The 15,363-nt window shown below is 36.3% G+C and overlaps 2 protein-coding genes across 2 annotated transcripts; one reads left to right on the top strand and one right to left on the bottom strand.

The window, feature by feature from the left end:
- The first annotated feature begins 2,512 nt into the window (after nucleotides 1-2,512).
- Nucleotides 2,513-6,818, top strand: LOC306755261 (uncharacterized protein). The gene is made up of 5 exons (XM_079239585.1): nucleotides 2,513-2,685; nucleotides 3,004-3,036; nucleotides 5,766-5,822; nucleotides 5,895-5,945; nucleotides 6,026-6,818. Exons 2-5 carry the CDS (start codon nucleotides 3,030-3,032, stop codon nucleotides 6,196-6,198), a joined length of 288 nt encoding a protein of 95 aa, XP_079095711.1. The 5' UTR covers nucleotides 2,513-2,685; nucleotides 3,004-3,029; the 3' UTR covers nucleotides 6,199-6,818.
- A 3,690-nt stretch (nucleotides 6,819-10,508) lies between these two features.
- dazap2 (DAZ associated protein 2) lies at nucleotides 10,509-13,765 on the bottom strand. Its single transcript, XM_079239847.1, has 4 exons — nucleotides 13,631-13,765; nucleotides 11,776-11,894; nucleotides 11,418-11,666; nucleotides 10,509-11,306 (listed from the first exon to the last, which is right to left on the bottom strand). Exons 1-4 carry the CDS (start codon nucleotides 13,641-13,643, stop codon nucleotides 11,178-11,180), a joined length of 510 nt encoding a protein of 169 aa, XP_079095973.1. The 5' UTR covers nucleotides 13,644-13,765; the 3' UTR covers nucleotides 10,509-11,177.
- Between the last annotated feature and the right edge of the window lie 1,598 nt (nucleotides 13,766-15,363).

A 15,363-nucleotide genomic window follows, 5' to 3' on the forward strand; every position in this document is an offset into this window, starting at 1 on the left:
GTTCCAAGAAAAGCAAAAAAACTCTCATTTTTTCATTTAGTATAATACAACCTAGATCTTTTTTAAATCATTACAAGCCTAATAGTAAATAGAAAAGCACTATTAGGGTTTACATTGTTAGAAACATACTGACTATAATAACTGTTCGCTGATGTGAAGGACGAAGTTTCAGGAGGAACCGATCGACACTCCACTCTCGTGCTACTGACCAAAACGCTCAAACTAAACAGTTGTGCTTGTTTCCATGTTTCACTTTTATTTTCTTTTTTAATTTCATTGTATTTTTTAAACTACTTTTGGAAACGAGGCTTAGAATAAATGTATAATAGACTGTATCACTCACAAATCTGTAAATGAGAAATCCAAAAATAATATCACACAATCCTGAAAAAAAAGAACAAAAACATATATTTTAAATCATGCTTGAGCTCAATTTATTGCAGTGGACTATTTATTTCTAATTATTGTACCAATGAATGCATTTACAGTTAAAATAAATGGGAATTATTAAGAAACATGTACATTTTAAGTAATAAAATGAAGTTAATTTCAAGTTGTGTGAGTGTAGTTGCCTCTCTGTCAATGGAAATTTAACATAACGGAGGAAAAACTAAATCCAGTGATCTCACTCGCACACATTTTGATGATCCTTAAACTTGTGGAAGAGACCCACCATCGATACAAAGAAGCAAATGTTTGCTACAAAGCATGCTTCATTAAAAAAAGGGTTTAATGATGTTGATGCTATCATTCCTGAGCAGAAATGTGAAATAAAATCATCCTGAACGATCTGATTGCCAGAGATTAAGAGACAGATCATGGGTGACAGAAGGTTTTGTTGTAAAAGATGAGATCAAACTTGCAACAGATGATCATTAAAACGATGAGCATGTCTGTCCACTGACTACACACACTTGAAATGAGAAATACATTTTGAAACTGATCATCTGAATAGTCTTCTCTTACACAATTTTCCCTGCTTAAGGGAATCTCTCCTAAATTCACAAACACAAAACAGAGTTCTGCCAAAAAAAACATGATATTATGACGCCTTTCGGGAACAGTATGCTGAATGTGACTGGTGTTGCTTTAACAAGAAACAGTCACTAAATCCTCAATTCTGAATGCAAATGCAAACACAAACTTCCTAAAAGTCCCACGCCAGCAGTTAATCCAGTAAAAACCTCTTTTAAACTATTAATATCATAGTGTTTATCATTCAATGTCACAAATGTCCTTAAAAGGAAACAATAAAGGGCATGACACTTTTTTTTTTAAATTAACATTTGCAATTTCTGTGAGAAACCAAACTATTTATCTTATTCAGCCAATAAAATGTTGAACCTTAGAGACACCTAGGTAATCTGCATATACAAGCAAGTTGAGAGCTACAAGTTGATTAATCTGTTTTCTGTGTGTCAGAAACACAGCTGGCTTTATTCTGGGGTGTTGTCCCTGTGAAGGTTATACCTTGTGTCATGGTGGTCCACCAAGTTAACGTATTTTTAATTAATCTCCATATTATTTTTTAAATTGGGGTTTTTACTTGGAGCAGACCTCCACCAACTAAGTTTGGTTTGGTTGTTTTATGAAGGTGAACAAAGTTGAATTCATTGTGGTAACTACTGTCTGTAATCCTGCTCTCAGCAGCTCCTGTTGGTCTTTAATGATCTAAATGTCAGTGTATATTTCTTGTGTGGGACTGTGAAAATTACGATAAAACATCAAGTTTGACAATTTCATTAAAAAACAAAATGTGGTGACAGTGAGCAGGGGAGCGAAGCAGCGTCTTCTGGTTTCCCAACAGCCGCCACAGATGCCCCCAGGCTGAAGGGTGCCACTTAACATGCTTGTTATACCATAGCTGATGACCCCTGTCGAACTTCTGGAAGCTTGCACCACCTATTTCCAAAGTATTCTCATAACAAATATAAAACAACTGTACAGCCCCACCCTGCAAGTAGTCAGTATTTGTTCTTTCAATGTTTTATATGGGACTTACAGATGTCTGACTTCACCAGATTTTTGTTGATACTCTGCAGATTCAAAGCAGAAATCCCCACCAGGAGTACTGCTGGCTTGTTTATTTATTTATTTATTCATTCATTTTTTACATTTTTTATTTATTTATCTATCACGATACCCTTACCCCTAAAAGAAGAAAACCAAATGTTACTAACAGATGAATGGAGTGAACTTCGTGAAACAACTCCATTAGTTTCTGTTTTCCCATTGAGAAACATCACGTTTGTATAATCGCTAGTAATTTAACGTATACCTAAAACATAATTAAATATTAATATAACATCGTAAACCTATTATTTAAACTGTTAAATAATAAATTAGAAAAAAAAGGAAGGCAGTTTTGACTTACTGCGAAAGACATTCGAAACATAAGAGACACGCATCATCACCGAAATAGACGATCTTTGAGATGGAAAAGGGAGGGGGAGGAAAACGGTGAGGAAAAGGAGGGGCGGAAACTGAGAGCGTGCGCGCCGCTCACGTGAACAGGGAGGAAAACTTGTCTGTACTTACTGTATTTCACAGACGTGGTATCAGACTCTCCAACACGGATTTCAAGGCGTTTTGAGTACAAACTTAAAATAGCAGCGCGTGCTAAGTTAGTTTAGGTTAGCAGTTGGTCACCTTTCGTCACTCGCTCGTGCTCCTCTGCGCCCGCAGGTAAGCCCACACAACAGCTGCAATGGACGCAAATGTGTTGATTGATTAGCTGCTGACTTGATCGATGTGGTAATTTCATGTTAAGGTGTGGTTTAAAAGTTGTTTTTTCCCAAAACTTTGCGTCAGACAGTTGAAGTGGGACGAAATACAGCAGCCAGGAAGTTTAGTTCTCTTTTAAAGGTCAGAAAAATTAAACTAATAAGACAAAGAGATTCAGTCAGATAGTGCATTGTTTGTTGAAACCAGCTTAACACGACAGGAAAGTTTGAACGGAAGTCCATTTTATAGTTGTTTTCACTGTTTCTACGTTTCTTTCAGGCATCCAAGCAGAACCAGCCTCAACAATGAATAGTAAGTCCGACTTTTAATCAGTTTACGCATTGACAACTGATCTTTTCTTGTTTATTTTGAGTAAAGTATGTTATTTGTTGTTCCACCATATAAGATTATTAATCATTATATTTACTTGAGTACTGCACAGTAACACTGACCCTATTTGCCCTCCTACATAAGAACTGCCACAATTAGTTTATCAGGCAATCATTTACTGGAAAATAAGTGGTTTACTTGAATGGAAATTTGTTGGTAGAGGAAAACAACAAAAACCTGCTATCTGATATCGGCCCTCCAGGACTGGAGTTTGACATCCCTGAATCAGGGATTGATTTTTTTTTTAATAAGTGGATTCTAATTTAAGCAAGGGAAGTTTATTTGTAAAGCATCTTTCATGTACAAGACAATTCAAAGTGCTTTACATGAAACCCTAAAAGCATTACAGACGGTGTAAAGAAGCATAAAAGACAACAATAAACAGCAAAATCACAATAAAATCATTCATCCTGAAGTGTTCATTGTTATTATAGGCATTGTTATTATAGGTTTCTAGTTCTTATAGAAACTCGAGATGCTGTAGTAATCAATAATTTCAACTTCCTTTTAATTTACTCCAATCCCAGGTCATTTGACATCATGTTTTGCAGTGGTTATTATTTTATAATGGTATGAACTGCTTCGACTGGTGTCATTCTGGCACCTCATTATTACTGCTGCTGTTAAAGTCTGCAGGTAAAAGTCTAAAAATACATAAAAATTCAGGTTAAAATTTTGCAGGATCGCAGGCCAAAGATTTATTCTGATTTCTAATTTTGTCTACTCAAGATAAAGTGTGTGTGTATTATATTATTATTAACATATGTATTAACCCATGTATCACTCAGTAATACTAATCCTTAATTTGTAAACAATCAGTGAATTATATTGTACATTTCTATATAGGGGTCTTGCAGCATCCAGTTTTCTTTACACTGCCTCAAAGGAGCCAAGTTTTATCTGTTTAAGTAGTCCAAGATTACTATTTCTTTAGGGTTTCTGAAGTATTTTTAAAGGTTTACTTTTAGACATTTGCAACTTAATTAAAAACAAAAAAATTGATTTATTTTCAGCCCAGTCCGTGTACCCGATCATTTTCAGAGGAACGTTTGTGCCATTCACTGTTTTGACCTGAAGCATAAAAATCACCAAACTGAAGGAATAAACTAGTGTTGTCTACATCAGGGATCCACGACCCTGGTCCTCCAGGACCGGTGTCCTGCAGGTTTTCCAGCTGTTCCTGCTGGAACACACCTGACTCAGACTGAGACGAGCTCTGTACATGTCTGCTAAATACACGTTGATTTTAATCTGATGTGTTGCAGCAGGAACATGTGGAAAACCTGCAGGACTCAGGTCCTTGAGGACCAGGATTGAGGATCTCCTGGTCTACATGTATTTACTGGACAACTTGAAATGTTATCTCAAAGTAACTTTAACTTTCTGACCTTTATTTTATTATATTTTTTTAAGCGTTTGAATCATTTTGAAGACATTTCTTATGTATTATTCCTGGAACAATCATTGCCCTGCAGCGTGCCAAAACCGAGAAACCACACTTCACAACTTCTTTTCCCAGCCCGCGGCATCACATGACAGTTTAATTTTCCTTTATGGCATCGTGTCACACAGTGGGTTCTTTGAATGTGCACCATGGCTGCTTCAGAAAGGAAATGCCAGACACTATCGAAGGAAACAAAAAGGAAAGAAGATTAAAGAAAAGAGTCGACATGAGACTGACTTTTACTGGTCAGAGGGAGCTCAGAAATGAGACAAGATGCAAGATGGGTGTTGAATTACCTCTTATTTTTTTATTTTACAAGCACTAAAGTGTGCCAAAGTTCAGTAATGTGGCTTTATAGGAGTTTGTTACTCACAACCTGTTGCAAAGACATCATTTGCTCCATTTTTTTTATAGTGGCTTCCAGTAAAAATGCCAATTGTAACACATTGAAACAAGTATAGAATTGTATTTTTGCATCAGCTAAGTGATTCTCAAAATGTACATGGAGAATGAGCAGAGGTATGACAAGAACTGGACTGAAATATGTGACCACAAGTCTTGTGGAATGATTAAACCTTCCAAGCACTCAGACCTTCACATGATTTGAAGTGTGGGATTGATTTTACACTGAACGAACAGCTAACATCTAAAGAAGAGCTTTGGGAAGTATTTAAAGAACCCTGAAGAGCTATTCTAGACTCAGAGAAATAAGAAGAACGCTTGTCGTACCAAACATTTGCTTTGAAGCTTGTTTGAATTGTGGATCTTTTGCCTTCTAGGCTCGATTTTCTGTTTCTAGTTGGACTTGTTTCAGAAAATCTCTGCTTTTAATGAATGTTTTTCCAAGTCATATATAAAGAAATAAGGAGGGGGTGGCTCAAGACTCGTGGATATTACTGTAAAATAGGACATTTAAATATTAGAGAACCTCCATTCAGATAATAAAGGCTGTTTTCATGACAATTAACTTTCACTCAACTGAATTATGAAGACAAATGTATTTTAGTAATCTGCGTGTTTTTTTTTTTCTGTTCTCTGATTTAAACCATTTCACCTCAAGGTGTTTAGAAATAAATAACAAAAGGACGAGGTCTTTTCAATCCTGCCCGTTAATAATCTGATTACTGTGTCACAAGCCTTTCTCTGCAGGCCGCGTGAGCGAGATAGTGCCTGGTGACCTTTTTACATACCTTTTTTCATCTTCCAGGTACAGATATGAAGAATTTGACGACACAGTCAAATATATACACAGCTGTGACAGAGTGTGAGTACATGTCTAAATGTATTTATCATCAATAAATAATCCAAATCATACTAATTCAGATTCCTTCCACAGTGGCTCCAACTACAGTACCTCCCTCGAGTTTGGACTCTGCAGTAGTTGCAGGTATCCGTAGTTTACGCAGACGTTCCTTCTAACGTCACAACGTTTTTATAAATGTCCTAAATTTGTTCAAATCTTCTTAGTGGTCGTAGTTCTCATCCTGCTGACGTTGGCCGTTTTGAGTTTCCTGCTTTACCGGTATCTCTGCCACAACAAAGGAGACTACAGGACGACGGGGGAGCTCGCGCCAGGAGAGGACCCCGAGGAGGAGCATAGCAACCAGGCTGCAAGTGAAAAGAAGGAATACTTCATCTAAATTGGGTGGAAGTTGCTGGACATGCATGAGGCTTAAAAGAGAGAGAGGGCCTGTGGAGGACTGCTTATTTCTCACGTTGGAAAGGCTGCTGCTGTCTGTCCAGTCGGCCCAGAACCGTGGTTGAGATATTGTCCTAAAAACACAAGTGAAACCAAAAATAGGAATGTAACTGTAATGCCGAGTGTTGACTGACACGGAGCAGATGATGAGTAACAGGTGTGAGCAGATCTGGGCATGAAACAGGTGGTGGGATTTTAACATGTCTGCAGTCAGAAAACGTGCAGCAGCAATCAGAGTGGAACATTTTTTAGTGACTTTTTTTTTTATCTGCCATGTTTTTGTTTTTTTTTAGTTTCTTTTCTCAGTATTTGAAATATTTGCTTCATATTGTGCTTTTCTAAAACATTATGTAAGAAGTGTTGCAGTGTTGGTGTGGGGCTGCTACTTTTCTATTGATTTTACAGCTTTTCTCTGCAGTTTTTATAAGCTTGTTTAAAAACTATGTCCTGTTCCTTGAATGTAAGAAGGTTGGATGTGATACGCCTTGTTCACTTTTTTTTGTATGTAGTTTTTGGATGATAAATATCAGAAGTTGTTACTGAGGACTTCCTTATTAAGGAAAGAAGGGCAATAAAGCTTGTTTTGGATGGTCATTAAAGTGTGCAGTGATTGTGTAAACAAAACGTACAATGGACGTTTACCTCAACTAGTTGAGCGTCCAGCTCCATGCATGGATGTTACAGCTCCTCAATGTCCCAACCCAATGCCATTTGCTGCACGTCAACCCCTGCTTTCTCCAACAACCTTCTTGTTTAAAGACAACTAAAGCCCAACAACCTGTTTGTGTGTAAAGCACAGAGGCCATTACACGTCTTGATTTACAGCTTTTACTGGGTCAAACGGCACATTGTTTCCAACATAAGATGCATTTGATGAGGTAATTTATTTCCTGCTAAATATCTCTCACATTTCAGAGTCCTATAAAACTTTTGGGGGTCTATAAAGTAAAAAACACAAAAGCATCTTGTTTAACTTTGCAATGTGATTTTGTCACTACACCTTTAAAGTCAGTTCAAAATCAACTACAGGTTGTAATGGTTCAGAAATATTTCATCAAGTTTTTGCTTTTATATATTGTTAAAGTTTCAATATTAACATTTAGTTGATGTTCATAGATCAGTGTGATCTGTCCAAAGTGTTCATCTTCAGTAATTTCAGATATTTTGCTAGACGTGCTTAAGACCAGCATGAATATTTGGGATTATTCTCTAAATGCAACATTGTGGACGTTCCACTGAGAAAAAGCTGCAGAGGCAGCATATTTACCCGACTCAGCCATGGGGCTTATACAAACACAAGATGGCTACAATGCGGCCAGAACCTGGTAAATAAAATCATGTCTGGCTGAACAAAAGCAGCAGATCATTTCTCTCATCACTTTTTCCTCTGTGTTCGGTCAGCATGTGAAATATTAAAGACCCAGCAAACATGAATCGCTCAGATGTTGTGTCGGACCAATGTTTAATGTTTTACCCTCCATTGAAGTGATGTCTGATATTATGAAGCCGAACAAGTTACACCACCACTTGGGGACTTTTCCTCCCAACTTTCACATAGCTGAGTTGTTTTACTAAAGCAGCATCCGTCTCACCTGAAGCAGTTTGCAGATTCCTGGTTTAAAATGTTTCACATCATAGAAGAATGGGGAAAAACACTGAAACTATACTTAACTACACTGCAGCAAATAATCTAGTGATGCATTTCTTAGTATGTTTCTTGTGACAGAGGGAGGAGGGGGGGGCTGACATTGCCGTCGATGAAAAGGGGTCCCTGCAGAAGTTTGCTGTAAGAGGAGAAGTAGTGCATGTGGGGATGGAACGAAGCAACACGGTAAACCAGATGCTCATGTGGAGCTTGGAAAGGCAAATTCGTGCTGCTTAGGCACATCTGCAGACCTTTAACAAGGCTTTCAGCCACTTCCTTCATTTTAAACTAATTGCTAATTAACCAGAGTGAATACAAGATGATTAGCTACCATCAAATTAAAAATATATGTTTACAAAACAAAAAAACAATAACTGGTTTAGTCTGTTTGTACTAAAGTCAATTTAATATGGAATTTAAGTAGCTTCCAAAATTACTGCATTCTGTTACACATCTTTTGTTTTTTAGACATACTGCCGAACTTTGATTGTACTATTATTTACCTGCGATGAAGCCGTGGAGAATTTAAAAATAACCAGAAAAAAAAAGCTAAATTTACAATAACCACAATCTCCAGTGTTATCTACTTCCAAAAGACAATGCTGTTGTAATAAAACACTAGACATGTGAAAAAAAGAACAAACTTTCCAAGTTTCAAATTTCCAAAATAACCTTTATTCTAAACTTACATTTTAAATTTTAAGTTTAGTATAAAAAAGTTAAGTGCACCTAAGTACTTTCCTCAAAGGATTCCATCTTTGACATGTCTCAGCAAACTGTAGTGACACTCATCTCCTTTAGTAATCTTAAAAGATAGAATGTGTACCAAAGTTTGTCACATCACTTTAGTACATACATCTATTTTACAAAATATTGTAAAGAGAATCCCTGAACTATAAATGTCCATAATCCTTCAACAAAGAGTGTTCCGTTTGCTGGCTGTGGTTGGCATAGCATCTACTGGTCAGCTGTAGTTTACAGGACTCCATATTGCTGAAACGAAGCCGCCGTTATGCTGCTTTACAATCAGAGCAGAGATGGAAAAAAAAAGCATTTTTGTGAATGACTTTTTTTTTTTTTTTAAGTTTTGAAAGCTGTGGCCTCTTTCCCAGAGAAGCTGTGTAGAAATAAACAAACACTGTGACATGTCGGTCACGTCTGGTGTGGCAGCTTTGTGTGAGGATTCACCATCGCATCGGATGGATGAAGCAGGTTTCCAGGCGAGTGTTTAGATCTTAATAACCCTAAACGTGGGCTGAACGTGTCTGCCTTGGTTGATCTGGTAGCCACAGCTGTTAAAACTTGATATGATATGTCGGATACCCAGTGACACATCGACGCTTGACACCACAATGTAGAATATTTACAAATATTAATTGATAGTATTCATACCGATGACTTACCAAGCTTCAGATGGTTTATTAAACTTTACTAGATACTGTAAAAAAAAAAAAAAGACCAAAGCATAAAAACTGACTTTGAAACAAACATGCTGACAGTCACGTGGCCTCTTTGCAAAAGGTTTGCATACACTTTCAGGCTAATAAACAAAACCAAAAGGCTGGATGTATTTCAAAATGTTGTTTGTAAATGTCACAGCTTTCTTTAATACACATGAAAAACAGAATTTTAAGAGTGTAGCCCCTTTCTCTGGAATATCTCAGTTTAGCTTAGCAGTGCATTTCCGATTAAAAAAAAAAAAAAAAAAAGTACATAGCAAAAAGCTGCAAAAGTATGCAGAAACGCAAAAATGCAAGTGATCCACGCAGAGTGACACAAACACGTTAGCAACTGCAGTCATGGCGGACTGAAGGCTTAGGAGACCAGCTGTGTCACAACTTGTTGAACAAGGATATATTTGCTGTTAAATTGTGACGTTTCAAATGCAAAGTCCCAACCAGACATCAATGCACTGTAGACCAAATCTTTGGTACAACCAGCTCATTGGTTATACTACCATATTTATTAGCCTAGCTACTTGTGTAAATCACTTGAAAGTGGACAGGAAATGAAAAAAGAAAGAAATCATGAGGTCTCCTCAACCGTTGTGACAATAAACCAATGTCATCTTAAAAAGGTGACATTTTCCAAGTTGACAAAGAACTTTTACATGTAATGATAGTAAATTACACAGTGTGAAAGAAATGATTTAAAAAAAAAAGAAAGAGTAGCTCTTGAAATCTGTTTAATAAAACATTTAGTGGATAAGCTCTGGGTATCCGACTGTGAAATAGAAACAGGATACATAAAAAGCTAAAATGTTACACCAACCACCCCTTATCATTCATCTTACTATTTGGATTTACTTTAAATTTCTTTCCTTTAAGTTTACTGAAGTTAATTTGCTTCAATTTAGGGCTATCCCCAGTGCTCTTTGGCACTTGACTATGTTCATCTACAAGTTGCCCAACAAGGTACAGTAAACCACTTAAGATATTCAATATTTTCTTGAACTTTTTGTTTTAAATTGAACGTATTTCATTTACATAAATTTGAATTGAACTCTCTTTCAGACAGTTCCTTGTGCAACAAATCTGATGTGGTATTTTTTTTCCATACTGTGCAAAAGACAAGACAATTCTACCTAAATGCATCCAGGATGCTGATTTTTTTTTTATTATTTTTTTTATTTATGTATAGCCGAGATGCAACATCTCATGATCATCATACTGGTATTTACACAAAAACTATTACATACCTATTAAGTGAACTACACTAAAGATTTTCAAGAGATAAATGGCTTTTTTTTTTTTTTTTTTTTTTTTTACTCCATTTGCATTTTTAAGTGGAACTTTGTAACTTTGCATTTCACTTTCACCATAAAGCAGCTAAACTATATAATGCAGGTCTGATATTTCAACATTTCATCTACGTAGTTTCACAGGAATACAAGAACACCTCAATTATATTTGTGACCATTTGATCATAGGAGAGTGGGTCTCTTAAACTGAAATGGATGCCTGAATAAAGCCCAATTGGTAACAAATGAAAAGATTGGATCCAATGAGGAGTTTTGGCAGAAATTTTACAACATTAAAAATTGGTTTTCGTCCTCACTCGGCAGTGACGTGAATCATTTGATCACTAGGTCAGAAGTGGAGTACTGTACCTTTTACAAGGGCTCTAAAATATTACATTCCGTTAGGTGATATCAGTATTGTGGCATGGCCAAGCAGCCTGAAGAGGGAGGCATATGATTGGGGATAAGAACTGGGGTATCATCTGGGATGGGGGGTCACGGTTTAGGCATGACGAAGGATGGGGAATAGCTGCTGTTACCAGATGGTATAGCCTCCACTGGATCCACCCAGGAAGAAGTTATTCTTGCGCTGTGTCATAACAACATTGGCACCCTGCATGGCAGCCAGCTGAGCTGCGTTGGGGGGATGTCCAGGAGGTGGGGGCTAGCGAGAGTGAGAAACAAAGTAAGAGTTAATCAAATTCATATAAAAAAAGAAAAAAGAAAAAAAAGCCAACATGGCTTTGTTAAATCATTTAGCTAAGTTGGTACTCACTGGGAGGGAAACACTGCTGCCAGTTGAGAAGCGAGCACCAGCATCGAAGCCACCTTCCACCATCACTGTTGATCCATGAGGATAAACGGCTCCCATGGGATAGTAAGCCATGGGGACATTCTGGCCCACGGGTCCAACTGGCATGGGTGCCTGCATGGGCATATACACCTGAGCACCAGGGTAGGGGGAGGACATCTGAGGCACCTGACCAGGCACCTGAGGTGGAAGCACATATCTGGGCTGGTATATCTGTAAACATACAAAACAAACAAACAAAAAAAAAAAAGATTTAATACAGCTGAGAATCATTAACGAGTTTTAACTAATCTATAGTTTAACCTCTAAATGCAACAATTACCTCAGAATATGCAGGTGGTGTATCTGTGTAAGGAGGTGCCTGAGGAGACATTTGCATAGCAGGAGGGTATACAGGTGCAGTGCTCTGCTGAGGATACACAGCCTGCTGTGGATATGAACCTGGAAACGTTTTAAACATCATGTTATAGCAAACATTTCACGGTCCAAACAGTAACAGGCACAAAAATCTGTGGTCAAATGTCAGTCTGTCCACAACAACAGCGAAGGTTACAAGAGTTTCTGTAGAAATAATAAAATATAGACAGTAAAGGAATTCAGCACAACATAGTTCAAGGGTGAAAGTTCATGCCTGTCCTGGTGACCTGAAATTAGGTCAATAAAAGATTTCAGGTACTATGTACTGTCTGTATTTTTTAAGTATTGCACAAATGATTAAATTATACATGACAAGTTCTTGTCATGCAACTTTTCCTTTGAAGTTCTTTTGAAGAAAAAAATTAGTTTAACATTTTGAGATGTTAAGTTGGTGCCACTAAATGAAAATACAGAAAAAATAAAATAAAATAAAACAGAACAAGCATTAAAAATGAACATTTTTGGTAGCGTTATTTGGAAGTAAAGGAGTATGATTTTCTAATATTACAAAGAGTTAAAAAAAAAAAAATTCCCATTAGGATGTTTTGTAAGGAAGGACAAGCCTATTTTAATATTTATATGGAAACATTGTGTGAAAACAGTTTGAATTTTTCAGGAAACCACAAAATCTTCTGCAGTTATGGCGGGACCTGAATATAAAGCTGAAAATATCCACACAAAAATAAAAGGAAAGGTTGAAATTACTAGGGGTGGGAAATTCAAATTTTAAAAAAAAATCGAAAATCTGGGGTTTTTTGCTTCACAATTTTAAAATAAATTTTTTGTTAAAAAAATTAGATTTTTTTTTTCCAAATAAATACAAATAATCCATTGTAAACTTTGTCATTTTTATTGTTTTTATTGATCTTTTTACTTGTCTTCCTGGGCATTTTAGCACCAAAATTATGGTCTGGCTACTGTTTTGTTTTTTCCTAATTGAAATCAAGAAAAATGACCTGCAAAAAAAATAAAAAAATAAATAATAATAATAATAATAATAATTTTTTTTAACATTTATTTTGTTTTTAATCTACAAAAATCAGCAATTTTGAGAGAATTGTAATTTAAATCAAATCGGCACCCAAAAAAAAAAAAAATCGGAATCGAATCGGGACAAAAGAATATCATCACAGTCTTAGAAATGACTATTAGTAGTTAATTAACAGAAAATATACAACACTTGAGTTGCACATTAATCATTTAACAAAAAAATTTAAAAAATGATCTGGTTCCAGCATTTTTAAAAAAAAAAAAAAAGAAAATTGTTTTCTTTGTCTTCCCATCAAGACAAAACAACTACAAAAATGAGAGAAATAAAATTATTTTTAAAAACTAGGAATAAAACCAATGTAAAATACCAAATAGGAACTGAAACGAACAAATCCCACCAGCATTATTGACAGACAGGAGCCAACATGGTTACAAAACGGAAGAACACTAAACCAACACATGAAGTCATGTCAGGTTTGCCTTTAAACAGAAGCTAGCTGGATGGGAAACACAGTAAAAAAAAAAAAAAAAAACTGTTCTGTAATCCCAAAAGAATCCAACGTGACGGTACATTTAGATGTCCATTGTTAACATCTAGTAACAGATAGTGTCTCGGTTCAGCGTGAGAGGCGTCAGGTTATTGTTATGTACGTAGCTAAACGTGAAGTCCGCCTCAAACAGCCATAATGACAGCTCTTCATCTTTTTGCTTTTAAAACGCCGTAAAGCGGACAGATGGCCGACTAACTAAAACACGATGCGAACAGATACCTTTGTTATTCATTGTTGTGAACTGTTCCGGGGGCTGTGGAATATCAGGTTGAGCGGAGCTCTGCGTTTCTTGTCACGGCCTTATTTCAGGTTACGGCTTTGACACAAACGTCCACTTCCTTGTTTCTCGGCTTCTTGTTGTTGTGGAAGTGGTTACGTCACCCGTTCTTTATCTGCGTCTGGCTGGACGCACGTACAGCTTCACTTGCGCGCCTGCGCCCCCTACTGGTGGAAAACTGAAGCAAATCCAGTATGAAATGAAAAATTAAATGAAAAATACTTTATCAATCCCCAAAGGGAAATTCAGTATTGTAGTAGATACTAATAATTAACTTGAGGAGGTCTTGTTCCGGGGGTTGCTGGCAGGAATGATCTTTTATATCTATCAGTCTTTCAGAATCAGAAAGACTTTTATTGCCATTGTCTTTGAACAATTCAGACTAAGAATTTGTTTCGGTGATAAGGTGTTGAATGATAAAAAATAATAATAAAAACACTGAATAATCATATATAAATAGAAATACAGCTATTTTATTTAAAAAAATTATAACAATAAAGCGTGTTCAGTGAGAGGCTTCTTCAGGTCCGATGTAAGACTGAAAGATACAGAAGATCATTCCTGCCAGCAGCCATCAGCCATCAGAACAAGACCTCCTCGAGTTAATTATATAATACAATATTATATTTCCCTTTGGGGATTACTAAAGTATTTTTCATTTAATTTATTTACAACTATTTTACAAATAAGGTAAGGCCATGCAGAGAAATTAACATATATACATACATTTATATTTTATTTTTTTGTTAGAAATATATAATAATAGTAAAGGTAAAAGTAATTTCGAATGTAGAAGAAGCCTGTCACTGAACACACTTTGCTGTTTCATCACTGTGTTGTGGAGAGGGTGTGAAGAATCCTCCATCATCTTCATCAGCTTGTGCAGCATTCTTCTTTGGACAATCAGCTCCAGCGGCTCCAGAGTTACTCCAAGCACAGAACCAGCTTTCTTGATCAGTTTGTTGATTCTCTTCAAGTCTCTGGTTCTGATGCTACTACCCCAGCAGATGGCTGCAAAGAAGTGTAAAAGAAAGGGCAATTTTGCAAAAGTGACACTATTTAAATCAGTGTTTTTCAACCTATTTTGAGTCAAAGCACCCTTTTTTTTTTCACTGAAAACTTACAAGGCATACCACAAACCAAAATGTTTCTTCTTTTTTTTTTGTTAAAGCCCATATCATTAATATAAAGTCATTAGATTCAGTTCAATTCAACTTTATTTAGATAGTGTCAAATCACGGCAATGCCATCTCAAGACGCTTTACAGACAGGAAAAAAAAAAACCAAAACATAATGAAAGCCATTTTATAATAGCCTATATAAGGAAACCAACAGATTGAGTTGGTTGTCTTGTCATCATCTTGTCAAAGTGTCTTGAATAGAAACAAGATAAACACAAGAAAAAGGAATTTTATTATTTTTCACTTGGGCCTCTTTGGCTGAGCACAGAGCTGCTTTTTAGACTAATCAGGTGAAATTGGATAATTTCTGAGGGCACACCTGATGATCTAGTGTGCCACGGCACAGTGGTTGAAAAACACTGATTTAAATTGTATTAAGCAGCAACTAAACTTAACAAGATAATAGTGTAATTAAATGCTCGATATACATAAAGCAGCTTCATCATGAAGTTAATACTTAAATATTTGTACTGGTGTTGAAACTAACATTGAAA

The sequence above is a fragment of the Telmatherina bonti genome, assembly GCF_933228915.1.
Source record: "Telmatherina bonti genome assembly, chromosome: 4".
Taxonomy (NCBI): domain Eukaryota; kingdom Metazoa; phylum Chordata; class Actinopteri; order Atheriniformes; family Telmatherinidae; genus Telmatherina; species Telmatherina bonti.